Source organism: Aulostomus chinensis, chromosome 15, assembly GCF_037954235.1.
Source record: "Aulostomus chinensis isolate RoL2024-O1b breed Wild chromosome 15, RoL_Achi_v1.0, whole genome shotgun sequence".
NCBI classification, from domain to species: Eukaryota; Metazoa; Chordata; class Actinopteri; order Syngnathiformes; family Aulostomidae; genus Aulostomus; species Aulostomus chinensis.
Genome location: NC_141334.1, coordinates 19,227,896 through 19,246,212, shown reverse-complemented (window position 1 = coordinate 19,246,212; position 18,317 = coordinate 19,227,896). Strand labels below are relative to the sequence as shown.

Below are 18,317 nucleotides of genomic sequence, written 5' to 3'. Positions count from 1 at the left end.
TGCTTCTTTCATATTATGAGCAAACTTGATAGATAATAAACTAAAGGAAAGAAAAGAAAACCCTTAACTAATATGAGATAAGTAATCATGACTCAATTAAAGTAGAAAGCAGCGAGGCGATATCGTCCAGGACAAAAACATTCCATTTCCAGCTGGTCTCTATCTGAACTCCTACTGTGCACCTCTCATCATGGAGGTGTGTGTGTGTGTGTGTGTGTGTGTGTGTTTCTGTTTACTTTATAAGAAGTAGTGGGTCATAGGTCGAGAGACAAGCTGTGGGGGCCGGGGCACTGTTTCAACACATATCGGCTCGCTAGAAAAATTTACGAACAAAATCAAGCAGAATGGCTCACTTGTTCAACTGGACAAAAGGTAAGTGTAAATCAGCAGAGAGTCAATTGAACCTTCCTGAACAGTTAACCCCCCCCCCACACACACACACACACACACACACACACACCTCTCCAAATGAGTTCATACAAGCCTGACTGAGTCCGCCTGGCCAGATTCAGGTTGCTGTATTTCGCTTAAATGCTTCAAAATATATTTTGATGATGATTCTGAAACTGTCAGAGCAAGCAGCAATACAACTGAACATTTTGTCAATTTATTTCAACAGAATGTAACATTCTGCACTTGTGCACCAGTAGAAATGCATTCTCCATGAACCAGTAGGGAGTGGTTAACCAGGGCTCAGTGTAGCAGGCTGAAGCAGTCTGATGGGAAAACCTAGCATGCATCCAAGAAATGTTTCTGGAGTGGAGGCTAATGATTAAAAAAAAAAGCACATCTCAGCATTCAGCCGGAGGATTACACGAAAAACCGCACACAATCGATGATCAGGACAAAGTTGGATGATAATTGGTGGAGCTTTTCCTGTTTGGAGAGCAGTTTAATTAAGAAAAGGGAATGAGGGTGTGCGCAGACGCCACATTACTGCAAGGTCTGCATTTGTAAAATATTAATTCAGTAGCAAACCTATGAGAGAAATATGGTGGACATTAAGGAGATGAGACAGTGGGAAGTTAAAAAAGGAAATAAATAAATTCAGTCTGCAAAAAAAAAAAAAAATCAAGGACATTGAGATCAGGATTTATTCAGAATAAATATGGATGAAAAGAAATCTTGTCATGTTGAGTCATGTGAAAACTCAAAATGCTCTGAACAGAGAATAAGAAATGAGAAAGAGACATGTTTTTGATTTGATATCCATGAAATATATATTTGAGTATCATCCAATTAGGACTGTAAAGTAAAGAACCAACTCTTTGTTTGAGGATTGTTGGTTCAAATTTGATGTTCCGCTTCCAAATATCTCCTCACACACCTCCATCTTCGCCACAGAATGAAGTATTAACATGGGCTGTGTGCACAAACAGGCGTATAATCAGGTTTTATTTTAATGTCACACACATGCGAATCATTCAACATCTGCTTTGGAACATTTTAAAATGAAGACATCAGACGTGGATCTGCCGCTATTCCACTAGGGGTTCCGTTAAAAGGTCAACATATTTTTTGTAATGATACCTGTAACGATGAATGTGTCCACTGCTTCTTTGATGTGAAGTGATGTAAGAGGTGTGTGTGTGTGTGTGTGACCCACAGTTGACTAAGATCGGCCTTCATGAGCCTTGAATGCCCAGAAACCCTCAAACAGCATTTTTTGTTTTGTTTTGTTTACACTGTTTTAATAAAACGTAATGGAACCACAGAGTGCAGCATAAAACTTTATGTGTTAACTATTAACTGTTGACTATGAAGGCTTTTACGCTTGCATTGACCTGGAATTGGTGTGTGTACGTTTGAGATATTAAAAAAAAAAAAAAAAAAAAGCACATCTGTTTGACTGACAGCTGACATCAAGGGAGTTGAGTGCTACGGTAAAAGCAATGACAGTGAGGACCCCTTCCTGACCCTCCAGAAAGTCAAATAGTGACTAAAAACCAAGATTCTCTATGATCGCCACTTCAGAGGTATCAGTTGTCAAAACAGGGGCCCAGTTTCATCGCCGGCCCACTGTATAAGAGGTGAATATGGATTTCTGTCTGATCCAGAAAGATGAAAACAGTATGTGAAACAGTGCGTGTGGGTGGGTGTGCGTGCGTGTGTGTGTGTGTGTGTGTGTGTGTGCGTGCGTGCACGCAGGAGAGAACCTCGTGCCATTTCAGGGAGATGAGAGTAGGTCAGCCAGATGGCTTTAATGTCACTACCAGCCTCTGTAAGCAGCACAATGTGAAGATTTGAAGCAAAAACAAACAGGAGAGCTGAGCGCAGGCCACCGTCGACACACTGCGTGGCATTGTGACTGCTAGAAGCTAGATGAGAAACATATTGTAACCTAGATTCTCTCCTGCTCGGCCCCCCTCTCTCATTATGTGGCTTTTTGGTGCTGAGAATGTAATGGGCACTTGCGTGAATTTAAAGCAGAGCGGAGGATGCAGCGGGAGAGTGTGTTGACTGAGGGGAAAAAAAGGACAAGGCAAGACAAAGCTTTCAAAGATAGGAGAATAAAAAAATGTATTGTATTTCCTACCATCTTTATTACTGGTGACAGGAATGTTGTGGACGGTTCGGAGCTTGAAACAGGAGCTGGTCAGGACTTGGAGTTCTACAGAGCTTAATACACATGCCTGAAGGTCTGAAAAACACACAAAAACCACAGCTACAGTCTTGCTTTCACTTTATAAAGCAATTTATTTGATTTCTCTAACCTTTATTTTACCAAGCAAGGCAAAAAAAATAAAATCTGTAAAGACAATGATGGCCTTGCGAGTACAAAAGGCCCTTGAGAGTGGGAAGGGGGTCAGAGACTAAAAAAAATAATACAACTAAAACATGTAACAGAAGTGTCTTCTATTCAAGCCAGAGATACCTTTTCTCTGGAGCTTCTGGATGCTTTCCCTCCACTCTGACCTCTCGTAATCAGAGGAGAGCAGGAAGAGGTAGCTCTGGAGATACACAGAAAACAAACTTTAATTCATCAAGGGGCATTTTCACAGGAAGAAACTGCAAATTCAAAATCGAAACATCCCCTTACATGCTGCAGTGCAGTCCATTTAAAAAGAAAAAGATTGATTTTTTTTTTTAAAGGTGTGTGTCTCCCTCTCGTGGTGACAGCTGTTCCATGCAGCTGCATGTAAACGGCAACCGTTACCTTTCCATGTTTGTTGTGGATGCGGAAAGGGATAGTGGGAGAGTGCAGGAGCAGCCACGACTCCTGCTCATTCATTTTCTTCCTCAGACGATCCACACGGCTCTGACCCTTTGGTGCTTTCTAAACACACACACACACACACACACACACACACACACACACACACACACACACACACACACACACACACACACACACACACACACACACACAGGGTGAAAACACATTTATTTAGAGCTGCAAGTATGCGAAGATGATATAGAGAAACATGTATTGAGTAGAAAAATAACACTGATATGCAACTTTTCAAGGTTTTTTTTTTTAGATAAAACTGATCTTTTTTGGTCTCATGTACACTCATTTACTGTAAGCCCAAGATATTTTCCTCCTCAAATTACAAACAAGATCATTCATCATTACTGACAAGTTCTTATCAGCTTCGAGTGGCCCTTTTCCTATTTTCCAGGAAAGTCTGTAGCTAAGCCCCTGAAATTAATATGTAATTCAAGGATCTCAGCTCCTGGCAGACACTGAAGTAAAACAAATACACACATCCTCCCAGCCTGACCAGGAAGCTGTGAGTCACAGTCTGGGTACTATCAGAAGGATCTCTCCTGTGACTCCATATACCAGCCGTGGCCTCTGGACGTGCCCCCAGTGGGAGGCTGTAACAGGAACTCAGTTTCTCTCAACAGGGTGGATTACTGTACATTTCTGCTGTTGTTTCCTCAGTTTGAGGGTTTTATATTTGTATGATACATCTCTCAAGGGGCAGTTGTTCTACACATGATATGTTGATGCTTGTCCTGACCTAACAAACAAAGGTGTGACTAATATTTACTGAGTTCAACAGGAGACGATTACAGTCCTTCCAGCAAGGTACAACTATCAGGGGAGAGTGTTCTGGAAACAGAACTTCAATCTTGTGTTTACGTGTGTGTACAGTCCATTCAAAATTTGAAATCTCCTGACTCTTATTGTACGCCCGCTGACCTACTACACAGTCACAGTGAGCATATAAAAATTCATAACATGACAATGAAGTGTGAGTTGTATCGAATTGCCATCTCCAAAAGGAGCAGGAGATTTTTTAAAGTTTTTTTTTTTTTTTAAACTTGCACCTGCAATATTTGTGGTAATCCTCTGGACCTGTTAAGCATGAGACGTGACTTGCTGGTGTCTAAACTGACTGAAAGATATTTGACCTCGAATGAAAAGCCAGTGAAAACTGTGTTTGAATACTGACTGAGGTAAAGTCCTCCCCCCTGCTCCTTTTCATAGTGAACCAAAATAGACATTTCAGGTGAGCTCTCAATAGGATATAATTAAAGACCTCACTCAGGAAACCAGCCAAAACACAGTACACTGTGGTTTGAAAACCCCAGCTGTGATAAAAGAGAAGGAACAGAGGGTGTGTGTGTGTGTTTGCACAGAGGGGAGAGGCTTCAGCCTGCTAATTACACCAAAATCTTAAAAGGTACCAAATAAAGAGTTGATATAAGAACAAACACTAGTCGTGCTCTCATGCACTCATGCCATGTTATGTAATTAGGACTGTCAAAATAACCTATCCATGTTGTTTCATCATTTACAATGAAAATTAATGTAATTAATGGCACCCTTGCCCCTTGAATCCATTTGTACATTTAGCTTATAAACCTATAGCTCCACGTAACCAGTGGAGGGAAGCAACACATCTTGGCTGTGTCTAGAATATTGCAAAGAAGTAGAAGAAGAAGAAGCAAAAGAAGAAGAAGAAGAAGAAGAAGAAGAAGAAGAGAAGTAGGAGAAGAAGAAGAAGAAGAAGATCGTAACCTCTAAAGTTTATGTATTCATTTATTCTTACATTTATGAAACTCTATATTAAGTGAAATATTTCAAATGCTTTTCATTGCCAAAATTGAGTAATATGATTAATTAAGATGAATTCATTCCAAATCATGCATTTAGTTTAATTTCTAATATACAGTATTTACAGCCCTAGTAATATTTAAAGCTACTAAATCATCCATCCATCCATCCATCCATCTTCTACCTCTTATCCTGTTAAGGGTAGTGGGGGGCGGAGCCTATCCCAGCAGCTTTCAGGTGAGAGGTGGGGTTCACCCTGAACACGTCACCAGTCCATCCCAGGGCCAACACATAGACAGACAACCATTCACTCTCACAGTCACACCTACGGTCAATTTAGAGTATCAATCAGCCTCGTCCCCTCTTGATGTCTTTGGACTGTGGGAGGAAGCTGGAGTACCAGAGAGAACCCACACAGGAACAGGGAGAACATGGAGACTCCACACAGAAAGATTGAGCTGGGGCTCAAACCCAGAACCTTCTTGCTGTGAGGCGACAGTGCTGACCACTGCACCACCGTGCCGCCGCTACTAAATCGATCACAAATATTCTGCTGTTTTCACCTGTATGAGAGAAAATGATTTTCCTCACGAACTTTATGTTCATTTGAGGAACAACTGCTCATTTGCTCCAAAGAATATTTCAGCCAAAAAGGTTCTTTGCCTTTCAAGTCCTCACTGATCTGTGCCTTGAGCTCCCTGAGACATGTTTTTGTCACAGCTTCACTTCCTTGTGACTACTGAATGCAAAAGACCCAGACACGTATGTTTAGTTTAAGGCTAATGGAGCCCTATTCCCATCGACTAGGTAACAGGTTTACCTTCTCTTTCTGGATTTCACTCTTCAAGACTGAAATCTTGATCTTCATCTCCTCAATCTCGTGCTCGGGCAGGACCTGGATGCTCGGGCAAGAATCTGAGTCATCCAGGGTCTGGAACATCAAGTCTGCAAGAGGGATGTACCACTTGCACTCGTACTGCTGGTGACGACTGCAGACAGACAGATGACAAAACATGTTTAGTCACAGATTCATGCAATAAATCCTTCCTTTTTTTTTAATCAAGCCACCACATCAGTTGATGACACAAAGCTACCAAAATGAAAATAAACAAACCTGTCACTACTCAATCCAGTTGAATCCAATTGCAAAAATGAACTGCCATGATTCATGTATTTTTAGTGTAATTTCTGCAAATCTTTGCTTGTAACGGAATATTTCATCAGGCACTGCAGTGTGGTGTGAAGACAGCATTGTAAAAATCAAACATCCTCGTGACACTGACAAAAAACAATGTTAGTGTTCACTGTGGTGTGTGTGTGTGTGTGGGGGGGGGGGGGTAGAATATAACTAAATCCTGTCTACAGTCTGTTGTGGAAAACAGAAAGGTCTGCTATATATTAAGAGATATGGGCAAAATCTCTTTCCAGGAAATGAAACATGGCGGCAAAGTCAAAGTCAATAGAAGAGAGACAATCGCAGGATTCAGTGAGATTAAAGGTCCTCTGTGATTGAATTTTTCAGATTGTGTGTTGCCTGGCGGCCACATACTAGGATAACAATCTTGACCATAATGGTCCGAGTTACAGATCTGGTAGTCATGGTAACCTTTTGTCTTTCTCCAAGAGAGATGTGGCTGCAAATGACAAATGATTAATGTAAACTAAATCAGAGCCAATCAGCAGAGCAGCAGCTGGTAGGAGGATGTTTGTCACACTCCTCAATCAAGCATCACACACAAACAGTCAGACAGACACCAACAACATTCTCTCAGAACGACACATTTGTCCAAACACTTATTACTAAGTGTGGCTGCTCCAGAACTCCAGAGGTTAAATGCCTTCAAGTTTTTTGTGTGTGTGTTTGTCAACTGTTGTGACTTGCTTAGAGTTGTGTCCTGTTCCTGAGGTGTGCAGAACAGCTGGATGAGGGGGTTTACTGCTCAGCTCGCAGTCACGATGTGTGTTATGGACCTGATTCTCTCCTCCACAGTTCGTAGAGTTCCGCTGGAAAATCAGTTTTCATGGAGGGTCTCAAAGAGGCGTTTCTCCTGAGAAGCCTTATTAGTAAATGGACCTCACTACCGTAGATTGTCTTTTATAAAACAGAAAGTCCAACATACTTCCCCTTAAGCTCATGAACAATTTCCTTCAAATGTCCAGCTGAATTTTAACTCTTAATAGGTGCAGTGTGTTGTAACTCTTATGAGATCAGAGTCTTTTTTGATTGATCCTGATTCAACGCTCTGCTGTGGGTTGGCAGAACCAGGTTCTAGTGTGTAAAGACAAAGAGGACAGAGAACGTTTCTAGTAGGTACTATTGTTTTTAGTCAAGTACTGCTTTCACTTTCAGCTGGCTGATGATGCTGATGACAAAGTAAAAAGCACTGAGGCAGGAACACAGTGAGGAGGATCGTCCTAACAGACAGGACGTGTAAAGGTGCATGTTTAGATCCCTTGGTGGTTAACAAATAACCACTGTTTCTGGAGGAGGAGAGAAACAGAGAGAGAGAAGGGTGAGGTAGACTCACCCCACTGCTGTCTTCTTCATTTTGGCACAGAGCAGCAGATCGGTGAAGAGGAAGACGTGCCGGAGCTTCCGGGAGCTTTCTGACACCTCCACCAGGAAGCCATCCTTCACCAGCTGACGAGCCTGAGAGGAAAACCAATATCAATCAAGCGAACCTCACCCAACTTTGTGTTGTTTGAGGACGTGGAGAAAACAAGACGACCTCAAGCAACATTTGAGAAGTATTGCTTTTGTGCATAATTCATTTGGACCTTCACATTGTTTGTATTGTACATGTACATGGAGGCAGTGCAAGAATAACTTGCACGCAACTGTGCTTGTAGAGAATTCTGACTTTCACTGTCGTATCAAATATATTCTATAAAGAAAGCAGGGTCTTCAAATGCAGTTCAAATCCACGATAATTTATCCTGTTTTGGGAGAAGTGATGAAATGACAGCCAGAGATAAAATAAAAATATAAACTAACAGCTCTCGTAATATTGGCTGTTTTCCTACATACATCACCAGGCTCTGGTCTTCGTAATGAAATCATCTTCTTTAGGGATTTAAACTCCAGTAACTGGGGGCGGCTCAGAGGTAAAGTGACTGTCTGGCAACGGAAGGGTTGCTGGTTCAATCCTCACACATCTCCATGACCATGTTGAAGTGTCCTTGAGCAAGATACTGAGCCTCTAATTTCTCCTGATGGCCCTGTGACGGACTGGCGATCCGTCCTCTCACCCACTGTCAGCTGGGATAGGCTCTAGCCCCCACCCCCCCCCCCCCCCCCCATGACCCTTAATAGAAAAGCGGTATAGAAAATGGATGGATGGAAGGAGGTGATTGTCTGTGCTGTGAACCTCAATGAGGGTTAGCCAAGGTATGGTTCAAAGACTCAACACACCTCTCCTTTGGGTGTGGTGACTGCGGTCCTGCGAGGGTCGATCTCCTCGTTGATGGAGGAGAGGAAGTTCTGAGATATCCGCAGGGCGTCCTGCAGGAGGGGGAAGTCTGGGTGGTCCTTAGGAGTGTGTTTCAGTAGATCCTAAATCAAAGGCACAAAAAAGAAGGGTAAAATACAGATACAGACACTCAGATCCTTGTTGTAGTTTTAAAACAAAGAAATAACTCTTGACAGTTGTGAGTTAGGAAAAGCAGCTAGATATTTACTTTTGACGATTGTCATTTTGGCCTCAAGCGCAGCTTTTTTTTTGTTTTAATAAAAATCCACACATGAATAAGCAGGAGTTCTGATTTAATTTGATCTCTTTATGCACAGCTTTCTAATCAAATCCTAAAGTAAACTCTGAAAATCGAATTGCCTAGTTGTTGAAGCTGCTTTCATCAGTATAGCTGGGCCGTGAACGGGACAGCCTGAGGCTTTAGCAGCAGGCTGCCGGTTCTCCTCCTTTCTTTTCTGAGTTTGCATGAAGGACAAGAACATGACCTTGATAAAAACACACACTGTGTCCTGGATGTCGTGGGTATGGTATTTCCATAGCGTTATGCAAACATATTTATGCAACACACTCACGCTGTAGACGCATCGAGGCTTTCTACCTGATTGCTAGTTTTCCAGAGGAGCACAACTGACCCCAGGAGGATGCTGTTGTGTGATAAACGTAATCTGTACAAGTCTATATTCTACTCTCCAAAAAACTGAAAGTGTTCTGCAACTGTGTAAGTTTTGCTTTTTGCCATGTGGGTAAAGCAGTCTTTAAAGTGACGGTGTCTGCTTACATGAAGGACAAGGGTGCTCCTGGTCACTCGGTCAATGGGTTTATAAAGGAGAGCTGTAGGGGGAGAAGAGAGATTCAGTGAACGCGAACACTCAGCTCACACAGAATAAAAGCTGCATCCCCCCCCCCCCCCAAAAAAGTGTGGTTTGCTTTTCAAGTAATCATAAAAAAAAGTTATAAGGCATTTATTTTTAGTTTATGGTGACTGATCGCTAAGAGAAGCAAAACATTCCAAAAACGTCCTTCCACAAACTCTCAAGGGCATCATCCAGTATAATCCATGCTTTCTTTATCAACTTGTATGGTCTGTAATCGACAAATAGTTTGATTTGAGCTGTAAAAAAAAAAACCCAACACTTCCATTGTGAACAAATGTGAACAAGTTAGTTCAACGTAATGTGCCAGAGGCGTCAGTTTGTATGTTTGTAGCTCAAATCAAAGTGGAATACGGAGCATACAGCTGGATGTAAAAAAAAAAAAAAAAAAGCAGTGGAATACCATGGGTTTTTGGGGAGCTGATATATCCAAGCTAAATAAAAGTGGCAGGCTCTTTTTGCATTCTGGATCACAAAGAAGTGATGTCATCTTTGTGGCCTCAGTACTTGAAAAGCAAAATACACTTTTGGGTGCTGTAAGCGTGGTGCTTACTGTCTGAGTGATGATATGATTCTAAAATTCACCGTAATAACCGGTGAAACGTCCTCCAGTGAGACGTAGGTGCCTATAGTCAGCTCTGGCATAACCAGTGAGTTCTGCATCGCCCCTGACAGATCCACTACTCTTATACATTCATATGACTGCCCCTCACCTAACTGTGGCGACCTGTCCTTGTACTTGCGAAAACATAATTCTAACCTTAACTTTAAAGCCCAAAACGAGACCCTCAAATTGCCCGTTTAAGTTGCGAGGCCTGCCAAAATGTCTACAAACGAAGAAATATCCAAACTATGTTGGTTTCAAGTTTGTTCCCACATCATAACGCATGCACACAAACACACAGAAGACCAAAGCCAGGCTGCTTAACATGCAGTCCAGCTCCACAGTTGCGGCTTCATTTTGTTCCACTGCATATTCACAAAACGCTGCAAATAACCAGGCCAGACTATTCCAACCATAAACAGCACAAAAGCCTGCATGTATATATATAAAATTGGAATGATAAGACCGACGTGCCCACACTGCCGTTCCTGTCTCTAATTTACAGTTTAAGGCCGTACCAACACACTTGGCTGACTTTCTGTAGACGGCTTCTCTGCCGAGGTAAGTGTGAACAGCAGCAGGTTTGACACCCATGACAGTTCTGGGCGAAAAACTCCCACAGATATGAGAGAGAGCGAGAGAAATGGGGAGGGGGGAGGATTGTGACAGGAAAGACGACTGATGTGAGAACCCCCGGGGAGCAAACGTGTAGTGAGGATGAAGAGGTGGGTTGCAGTGGTCACATGATACAACAGCTAAAATGTCTTAGGCTGTCTCCAAGGCCAGCACGGGTTGTGAAAAATTAAAAAAAAAAAAAAGATAATTATGTTGCTCGGAATGTGAGATTTAAAAGAAAAGAAAAGAAACCACAAGGGTATAACAATGTGGATTGCAGCGAGCAGACTCCACCCAGAGATCCAGCTAATCTCCATGGTTCAGACTGACAGTTGTAGATTTAAAGCAGCTTATTTCCACTCCTAAAGGAAGCCAAGTGAGACAGGGAGGAGGGATGATGCCTCGTCCTCAGTATGCAGGGCAGGTTGTGCCCAACACACACACACACGCACACACAGGACTCTGCTCCCCCCGAGAGGTAGAAACATAGCTGTACTTCCCCTCCTAATGTTACCCTCATCACAACATTCCTCTCTTCAACCTGCATGCCGTCTGTCTCTCTCTTTGTGTTCTTCTCTCCCTTCTCAGCCCTCATCCTCCTTTCTTCTCCTTTTCATTCGACTAGAAACCTACGGGGAACATGTTCAGATCTTCTGATGCGGCTTGTCATATGGGCTGAACTTTACACACCCTTACATGCTTGGAATATTTTATATAGATATAGATATATATTACACATATACACACACACATTCATATCCACAGTCAGGTACTGTATTAGAGGAAAGAGAATCTTTTAAAGGGCCTTGCTGATGATCTTTGAAGTTCCTCCAGCCTCTGGTCATTAAGAATGCAGCCTTCATCAAAGGTGCCGGCTCAGTGAGTCCACTGCTACCTCCTGGAGGACTGATTTAGAACACGAGCTGCACTGCCAGTGAACACAGGAACTTTGTATTTACCTCAAGTGCAAGTACCTTAGCACTCTTTAGTTAACTTTAGGTTACATCTGGCACAACTAAAGTACCAGAGGTAGTATATTTAAGTACTTTTCAGCTGTTAACACAAGTAAAAATGTTAATTGTGTTCATTTTTTTTTTCATACTTTGGTCCTACTCAGCTACATTTCTGGAGTGTATCATGCATCCATAGTAAGGACACTAACAGACATAACCAAGTGAGTATACACGTATTCGTCATGTTTCCGGAGTACTGCGCTTCAAGGTTTGTGCATGCAAAAATGTCACATCATAGTAACGGAAAGCAGTTTAACACCAGAAGAATCCTGAATAAGGCAGCTGAGTTCATCCTCAACGGTTTTCAACCGTCTCGCATTGTTCGGTGATCGCAAATCTCGTCACCTCTTCACACAACTTGAAGCTTTGGCTTGGGGCAGCAGCACATGTTGCTATCAGTCGCCGATTGTACTTATTCTATTTCATTCAGCGAGAGCTACAAAAATGGAAAATTCTCAGCAGTTTCTTTGTCATTTTCTTGACTTTTTATTGGCCGATTGATGGATGATTAATGTAATCATTAGTTGTGGCCGTAAATTTAATTTTCATGTGAAACTTATGAAGTGCCTTGATTTTGTACTGGTACTCCTTACCTGGCCAGGGACAACAGATGAAAAATGAGCTGCTAGCTAACTCAGCCAATTACTTCTAATTGTGTAACAAATATTTTTCAGTCTTCTTATCATCCCTGGATGTCTATTTTGAATGTGTGACAATTTCTTTTGCGCACAATGTCATAATTATGTATGACTGGATTTCAATAATCTGATTATACTCCATGATAATGTCGTATCCTAAATAGAATCTAAAACTGAATGAGGATTATAGTCCAGTTGCTATGGAAATCTACTGCAGTGCTAATTCAGGATAAATGTGAGATAATTTTACAGTGGTTTAACACGTCCCATTTATCTGTTAGAAGAAAAGAAATCTAGAAGAAAACGCAAAAGTCCAGTCAGGTCTGGATGAGCAGGATGGGGGGGGGGAGAGAGAGAGAGAGAGAGAGAGAGAGAGAGAGAAGGAGAGAGAGAGGTTATTGGAAGTCAATGCCACGTCACATTAAGGTGCTTCTGACTGGTGATGTTCTCAAGGTTGCCGTGACAACTTGGCTGACAGACAAATGGTTCATCTTTGCTAACGAGACACACAAAGTCTTTGAATAAACACACAGGTGTAGAGCAAGGACACAAGGACCATCAGCTTTCAGCTCTTACTACTTGTCCAGACATTCCGTGATGATGGACGTTCATGTGACGGACGATGAGGAGGACGCGATAAAGCAGACACAAGAGGGAAAATGAGTCTGGCAGAATGACCCACAGGTAGAGGGCACGAGAGGCTTGAATAATAGAACAAACACAAGCCATGAGGAACACGATTCAGGGGATTGATTTGCCAAAGGCATAATTGTACACGTACGACTGCAGCGAAATGAGGTCACAAGTGCAGCAGCTCAAACAACTAAGTAGCCGAGTAGCGATTGTTCCCATTTCCATATCAAACAGGATGTCTGACACTTGATTGATTTACTAACTCGTGGTACGATTTGCATCCATTTATCAGGCGATGACAGTGAACTTTACTCCACGTAAACAAGCCCAAAACAAATGGAATTACATCACTAAAAAGTTCATCTGGCTGAAATCCAGTTAAATCCTTTACAAAGCGACACAGAAGATGCCTGATAAGAAGAAGATGGAGGAAAAAGAAGCAGAAATGAAATCAACTGTCCTGGGTGCTGACACAAACATGAGAGACTGTTGACGGGGTATTAAAGTTCTCATACTGCTGAACTACCATGGTAACCAGCGGTACAGTAAACAAATCAAAGTCTGTCCTGTTTAATAGAACGTAATCTCAGCTGGTGGTCTACCGTGGAGGCCCATGTGCACACACAGTGGCAATTTAAAATCTGATAAAACACAACACAAGCAAACGAGTCACAACGTGCATTTTTGCTTATGCAAACTAATCTGTTGGCACAAATGTCCACAAGCAATCCAACTGTCTTTGAAAACAGTTTTGAAACTTACTTTGAAAGAGAAAAAAATAACTAAAATCAGTTCACAGTGCAGAATTGTTTTAATTTGCCTTTCTGAAGACAGGCCTTTGCTGATGCTGACTGTCTCCAAATGTCCAACGAACTGACCGCTCAGTTTACCAGCATGAGCTGCAGAGACAATACAACGTGAGATAGAGTCCTGCTCCCTACCTCATTTACAAAGCATAAATTAGCAGATGCTTCACAGGTACATGCTGCTGACTACTAACACTTTACACACACACACACACACACACACACACACACACACACACACACACACACACACACACACACACACCTGTGTATCTAGTACTTTAACAGACAGGAACAGTTGCAGTCTGCCAGAGCCACTCAATAAATCTCAGACACTCAGCCCAGGGTAAAACTACTCTCATCCTTTCCAGACTACAGATGTAAAGACTCTTTTCTCTAAGGTCTGATATCAACACAGACAATCACTGTAAGTAAATCATGAGCTTTAATAAAAAGATCACATCAAACATGTCAACCAAGAAGAAGTGATAACTAAGAGCTCGTTAATAACTGTCCTAACTTCAGAGCCGACATGGGACAACCACCAATCTACAAGAGAATCAGAGACATTCACATCCTGGCTCAAAGAACTGTAGCAAAGGAAAAAAACAACACACACTCCAAGTTGCCTCCATGGAACGTCAGGATAGTGACATCATGCAGTCATTACCGTACGTGCAGTTACAACACAGTCTGAGGACCAGAAGCACCTCCATATCCCTCTTCTCCTCTCCTCACTATCTTCCCCTGACTACCGACTCCGTTTTTCAAGCAACCAGTCACAGAGAGAGAGAGAGAGAGAGAGAGAGAGAGAGAGAGAGAGACAGAGAGACACAGAGAGAGAGAGAGAGAGCGCTCACAAAACGCTGGTTTGCCTCCCAAAGCCCACCACTGCATACACAAGTAGAAGGGGCAGGACTGGAGTCTTAAAGCAACCAGACTTAAACAGCATACATCTCACACACACACACACACACACACACACACACACACACACACACACACACACACAAACTTACCCTCCATTGAAACTGTTGTGGTACAATCTTTAGAGTCTTTGGGACCTTTTACTTTGAGGTTCTGGATGAAAACAAAGAAACAAAGAAAGGAATGATCAGTTTCATTAATTTTACACAAACACATCCTCCAGCTCTCTCTCTCATTCTCTCTCTCTCTCTCACACACACACACACACACACACACACACACACACACACCTCTACTTGCTTGGCTGATATTGGCAGAACTAATGATGAAGCATTGTTTACTGCAGCAGAGCGAGACAGAGGCGGGAGGGCGGACCAGCAACCTTCATTATATTTATACCCTTCAACGCACCTCCACTGCATGATGGAGAAACCGTGCCATTCAAGGTTTTAGTCAGAGTTTAGTTAAATTTTCTGGTGTTAAAAACATTTGACGTAACTGCGAACAATGCCATGTCATAGCTGCTTATACCCAGCAGTGGTTGGTAAATTATTAAAAAATGTAACAGAACAAAAAAGGAATATTAAAAGGTGTCAAGTAACTATGTAACATATTGAGAGCTCAAGCTTGTTTGTGGTTAATAACGTCATACATACTTAAAACATAGGTTGTCCGGTTTAGTATTGATTACGTCTGTGTTAGAATATTGAAAAATAATGACTCTTACAGTCGTCTGAGACAGCAAGTGCCAGGGTAATTTCCATCACTATAATAATTACACAAAAAAAAGATCTTTAATATTTTTTGGTACTAAAGGACAATTCTGGTGTTTTTTCCGACCTCTGTCCTAATGTATTTAGGAACGTTCCACTATTGGCTTTACTGTGCAGCCCGTACTGTTAAGATACTGACCAACTCTATGCCAAATTCATCTGCTTTAACGTATTTTTTAGGGGAACTTTTTACCACTGGCAATGTCAGATAGTTCAGCGTCAACCTCATTTAAAGGGTTTGTCCTTTTGGTTTAACTTTCATGTTCTGTAGTGGGGTTGTGGTGAAGGTGTGTGTGTGTGTGTGTGTGGGGGGGGGGGATTACACTTTGATTATGTCCTCATGTGTGTTTCAATGTAGTTACTTCCGTCACGGATGTTCAGTTAATTAACAGCAATAACACCTCCTGAGCAGTCAGGGGGGTTTAAACACCTCGCATCTCTCCTCCTCCTCAGTACTAAACAGATTCATCCTCACCTCCAGCATTTCTTACATTCATGAGCCCTGAAGTGGCTGGCAGCATCAAACAAACTTGAGGAGGGTATGTTGACCTGTTGTTCCTCAAAATGAGACCACATTTGCCATAAACACACTTTCTCCCCCGAAAGAGGATGTTTCTACAGGCTCTGCCCCCCCCCTCCCCCGCTCACACGTCATTCCATGTGTGCTCAATCATTTTCTCTTTCATTTCGCTGAGGAGGGTTAATGTGACGGTGTGATCCTCAACGATGGGTTGGTCAATCGTCCAATGATGCACTGTTACAAGAAGTGTGAACACACTCCATACGCTCTGACATCCACACATCCGGGGTGGTCCGGGCCGCGTTGTTCTATCAGTGTGAACACAAATGAGTCCTGGGCCACAGTAGCCACATTTCTGTTTGTCGAGCAAATTTTAAGCGAATTCTAGAAAGTCAGCAAAATACAAAATGCAAAATATAGCCATTTCCATCAAGTTGTTTGATGCAAATAATCCAAACTGTGTAGTTTCAGTCAGAAGATGGCGGTACAGACGTCATGAGCTGTAAGGCAGCGCAAAAGAAGAAGAAGTCGAACCTGGAATGACAACAGGTCAACCTACTGTTTTGTTTCGGTTCATTAAAGGCATCAAAAGATGAAGAGAGGTCTTTAGGCATTATCTTCACTCAAAAAAATTGCAACTGTTCTTTGGTACCAGCTAGTTTTGGGCATGTTCCTGCTTCTACAGAGACAAAAGCAAAATTTGGGAATAACTAGGAAGACGACAACGATGGAAACAGCTGGTCAGTTACATGAGTAAGGTTTCCTGTGTCAGAGCTGATCTGAATTATGAGTTTTCATGTCCTGCTTTTGTGCATTTACTCTTTATTTTGCAAAACAGAAAAAAAAATCACCTCAAGCCATTGTGAAAACTTTTGCTTGACACCCCCCACCCCCCATCAATATCATCAACCTTTTTGATGCAATACTTCAAAATGTGCATGAAATATTTTGATGGGAAAGTACCGAGGAACAGACCCCGTCTGGATCGTTTTCATTTTCACCATCTTCTGCTTTTAATATCAAACCAACAAACTAAAGGAATTTCAGAGTTTAACACAATCCAAAGCAAAAAATAACTTTACCAGAGGTACAATCTGCGACGGGTACATTCAGGAGTAAAATATTGGTAATTATGTAGGTGTTTATTCCCCTCACAGGGCAGCCAGTGAGATCATAGGTGGACACCCCTGAGAAAACACATCCACAATGACCACTTGTGTTGGGTCACATCTTCATGGCAGATCTGAAAAGGGTCTTAAGAGTCTTTGGGAGATGGACGGCGTACCTCTGATATCTTCTGGAACTGGCTGTTGGCCTGGCTGCATTTCTCTGCTGTCTCCAGCGCCACCTTGTAGTTGTCCACAAAGGCCTTGTACACTCCAAGCTGGCTGGCCTGGGACACATTCAGAGACAGGAAGACATGAAGGGAAACTATGAGTCACTAGTTCAAATCTAATACTAAAAACAACATTGAGTACACAGACACAGACACACACACACACACACACACACACACACACACACACACACACACACACACACACATACAGTATAGATAGATAGATAGATAGACAGAGATAGATAGCGATAGATAGATACACACACACCCACACACACCCTTGTACTTCTATCTTTGTGAGGACTTTCATTGACGTAATACACTCCCTCGCCCCTCACCTTGAACCTAACCATCTCAATTGACTGCCTGACCCTAAACCTAACCTGAACCTGATTCTAACCTCGACCCTAAAGCCAAGTCTTGACCTTCAAACGGCCCTTTGAAGAAGTGAGGACCGGCTAAAATGTCCTCACTTTCCAAAAATGTCCTCACTCTGTTGGTTAAATACGTATTCTAGTCCTCAATATGTAGCAAGTACAAGAACACACACAGACACACAGACACACACACATACACACACACACACACACACACACACACACACACACACACACACACACTCCCGTAAAGCCACTCTCCTGATTGGCCTCTTTTCCCTTTCAGTAACAGCCCCCCCGCTGCACTGGATGAGCTTTGCAACACAAGCTGCAGACCAGCAGTGCATGAATATGCATCCTGCTTCGGCTGCGCTTGAAAGGCTTTGCTGAAGAGCTGATTAGAGCTGAGAAGTTGGATTCAACCGAACAGCGTGAATGAAGAACACTTGTTACTTTTGTCCCCCTTCCTATTTTCATTTCCTCTCCTGCCACTTCCCCTCAGATCATGAAGTAGAGAATTAAGGAGTCATCTTGCACCGTGAAGATGATGTCAATAGGAACAGATGATGGAGAAACGAGAACAGCCGTCAGTTATTTTGTAATATCATCTGATGCATCTATCAACCAGAACAAGTCCTTCAAAGTCACGCTCCTATCTATGTATCATGACCTCATCAGGTCCACACAAAACATTGCCTTTAAGGGAGAAACCCCCAAGTGTC

General features: G+C 42.4%; 1 protein-coding gene across 4 annotated transcripts in view; it reads right to left on the bottom strand.

Moving 5' to 3' along the window:
- Window positions 1-18,317, bottom strand: part of abr (ABR activator of RhoGEF and GTPase) — a 128,439-nt gene that overhangs the window by 41,566 nt on the left and 68,556 nt on the right. For all 4 annotated transcript variants that reach the window (XM_086225702.1, XM_086225699.1, XM_086225700.1 and 1 more), the window contains 9 exons: window positions 17,165-17,272; window positions 14,679-14,739; window positions 9,257-9,309; window positions 8,421-8,561; window positions 7,537-7,658; window positions 5,829-5,997; window positions 3,158-3,277; window positions 2,876-2,951; window positions 2,537-2,641 (listed from right to left, as the gene is read on the bottom strand). In XM_086225702.1, coding sequence (XP_086081828.1) covers window positions 2,537-2,641; window positions 2,876-2,951; window positions 3,158-3,277; window positions 5,829-5,997; window positions 7,537-7,658; window positions 8,421-8,561; window positions 9,257-9,309; window positions 14,679-14,739; window positions 17,165-17,272 — 955 coding nt within the window. The remainder of the gene's footprint in view (window positions 1-2,536; window positions 2,642-2,875; window positions 2,952-3,157; window positions 3,278-5,828; window positions 5,998-7,536; window positions 7,659-8,420; window positions 8,562-9,256; window positions 9,310-14,678; window positions 14,740-17,164; window positions 17,273-18,317) is intronic.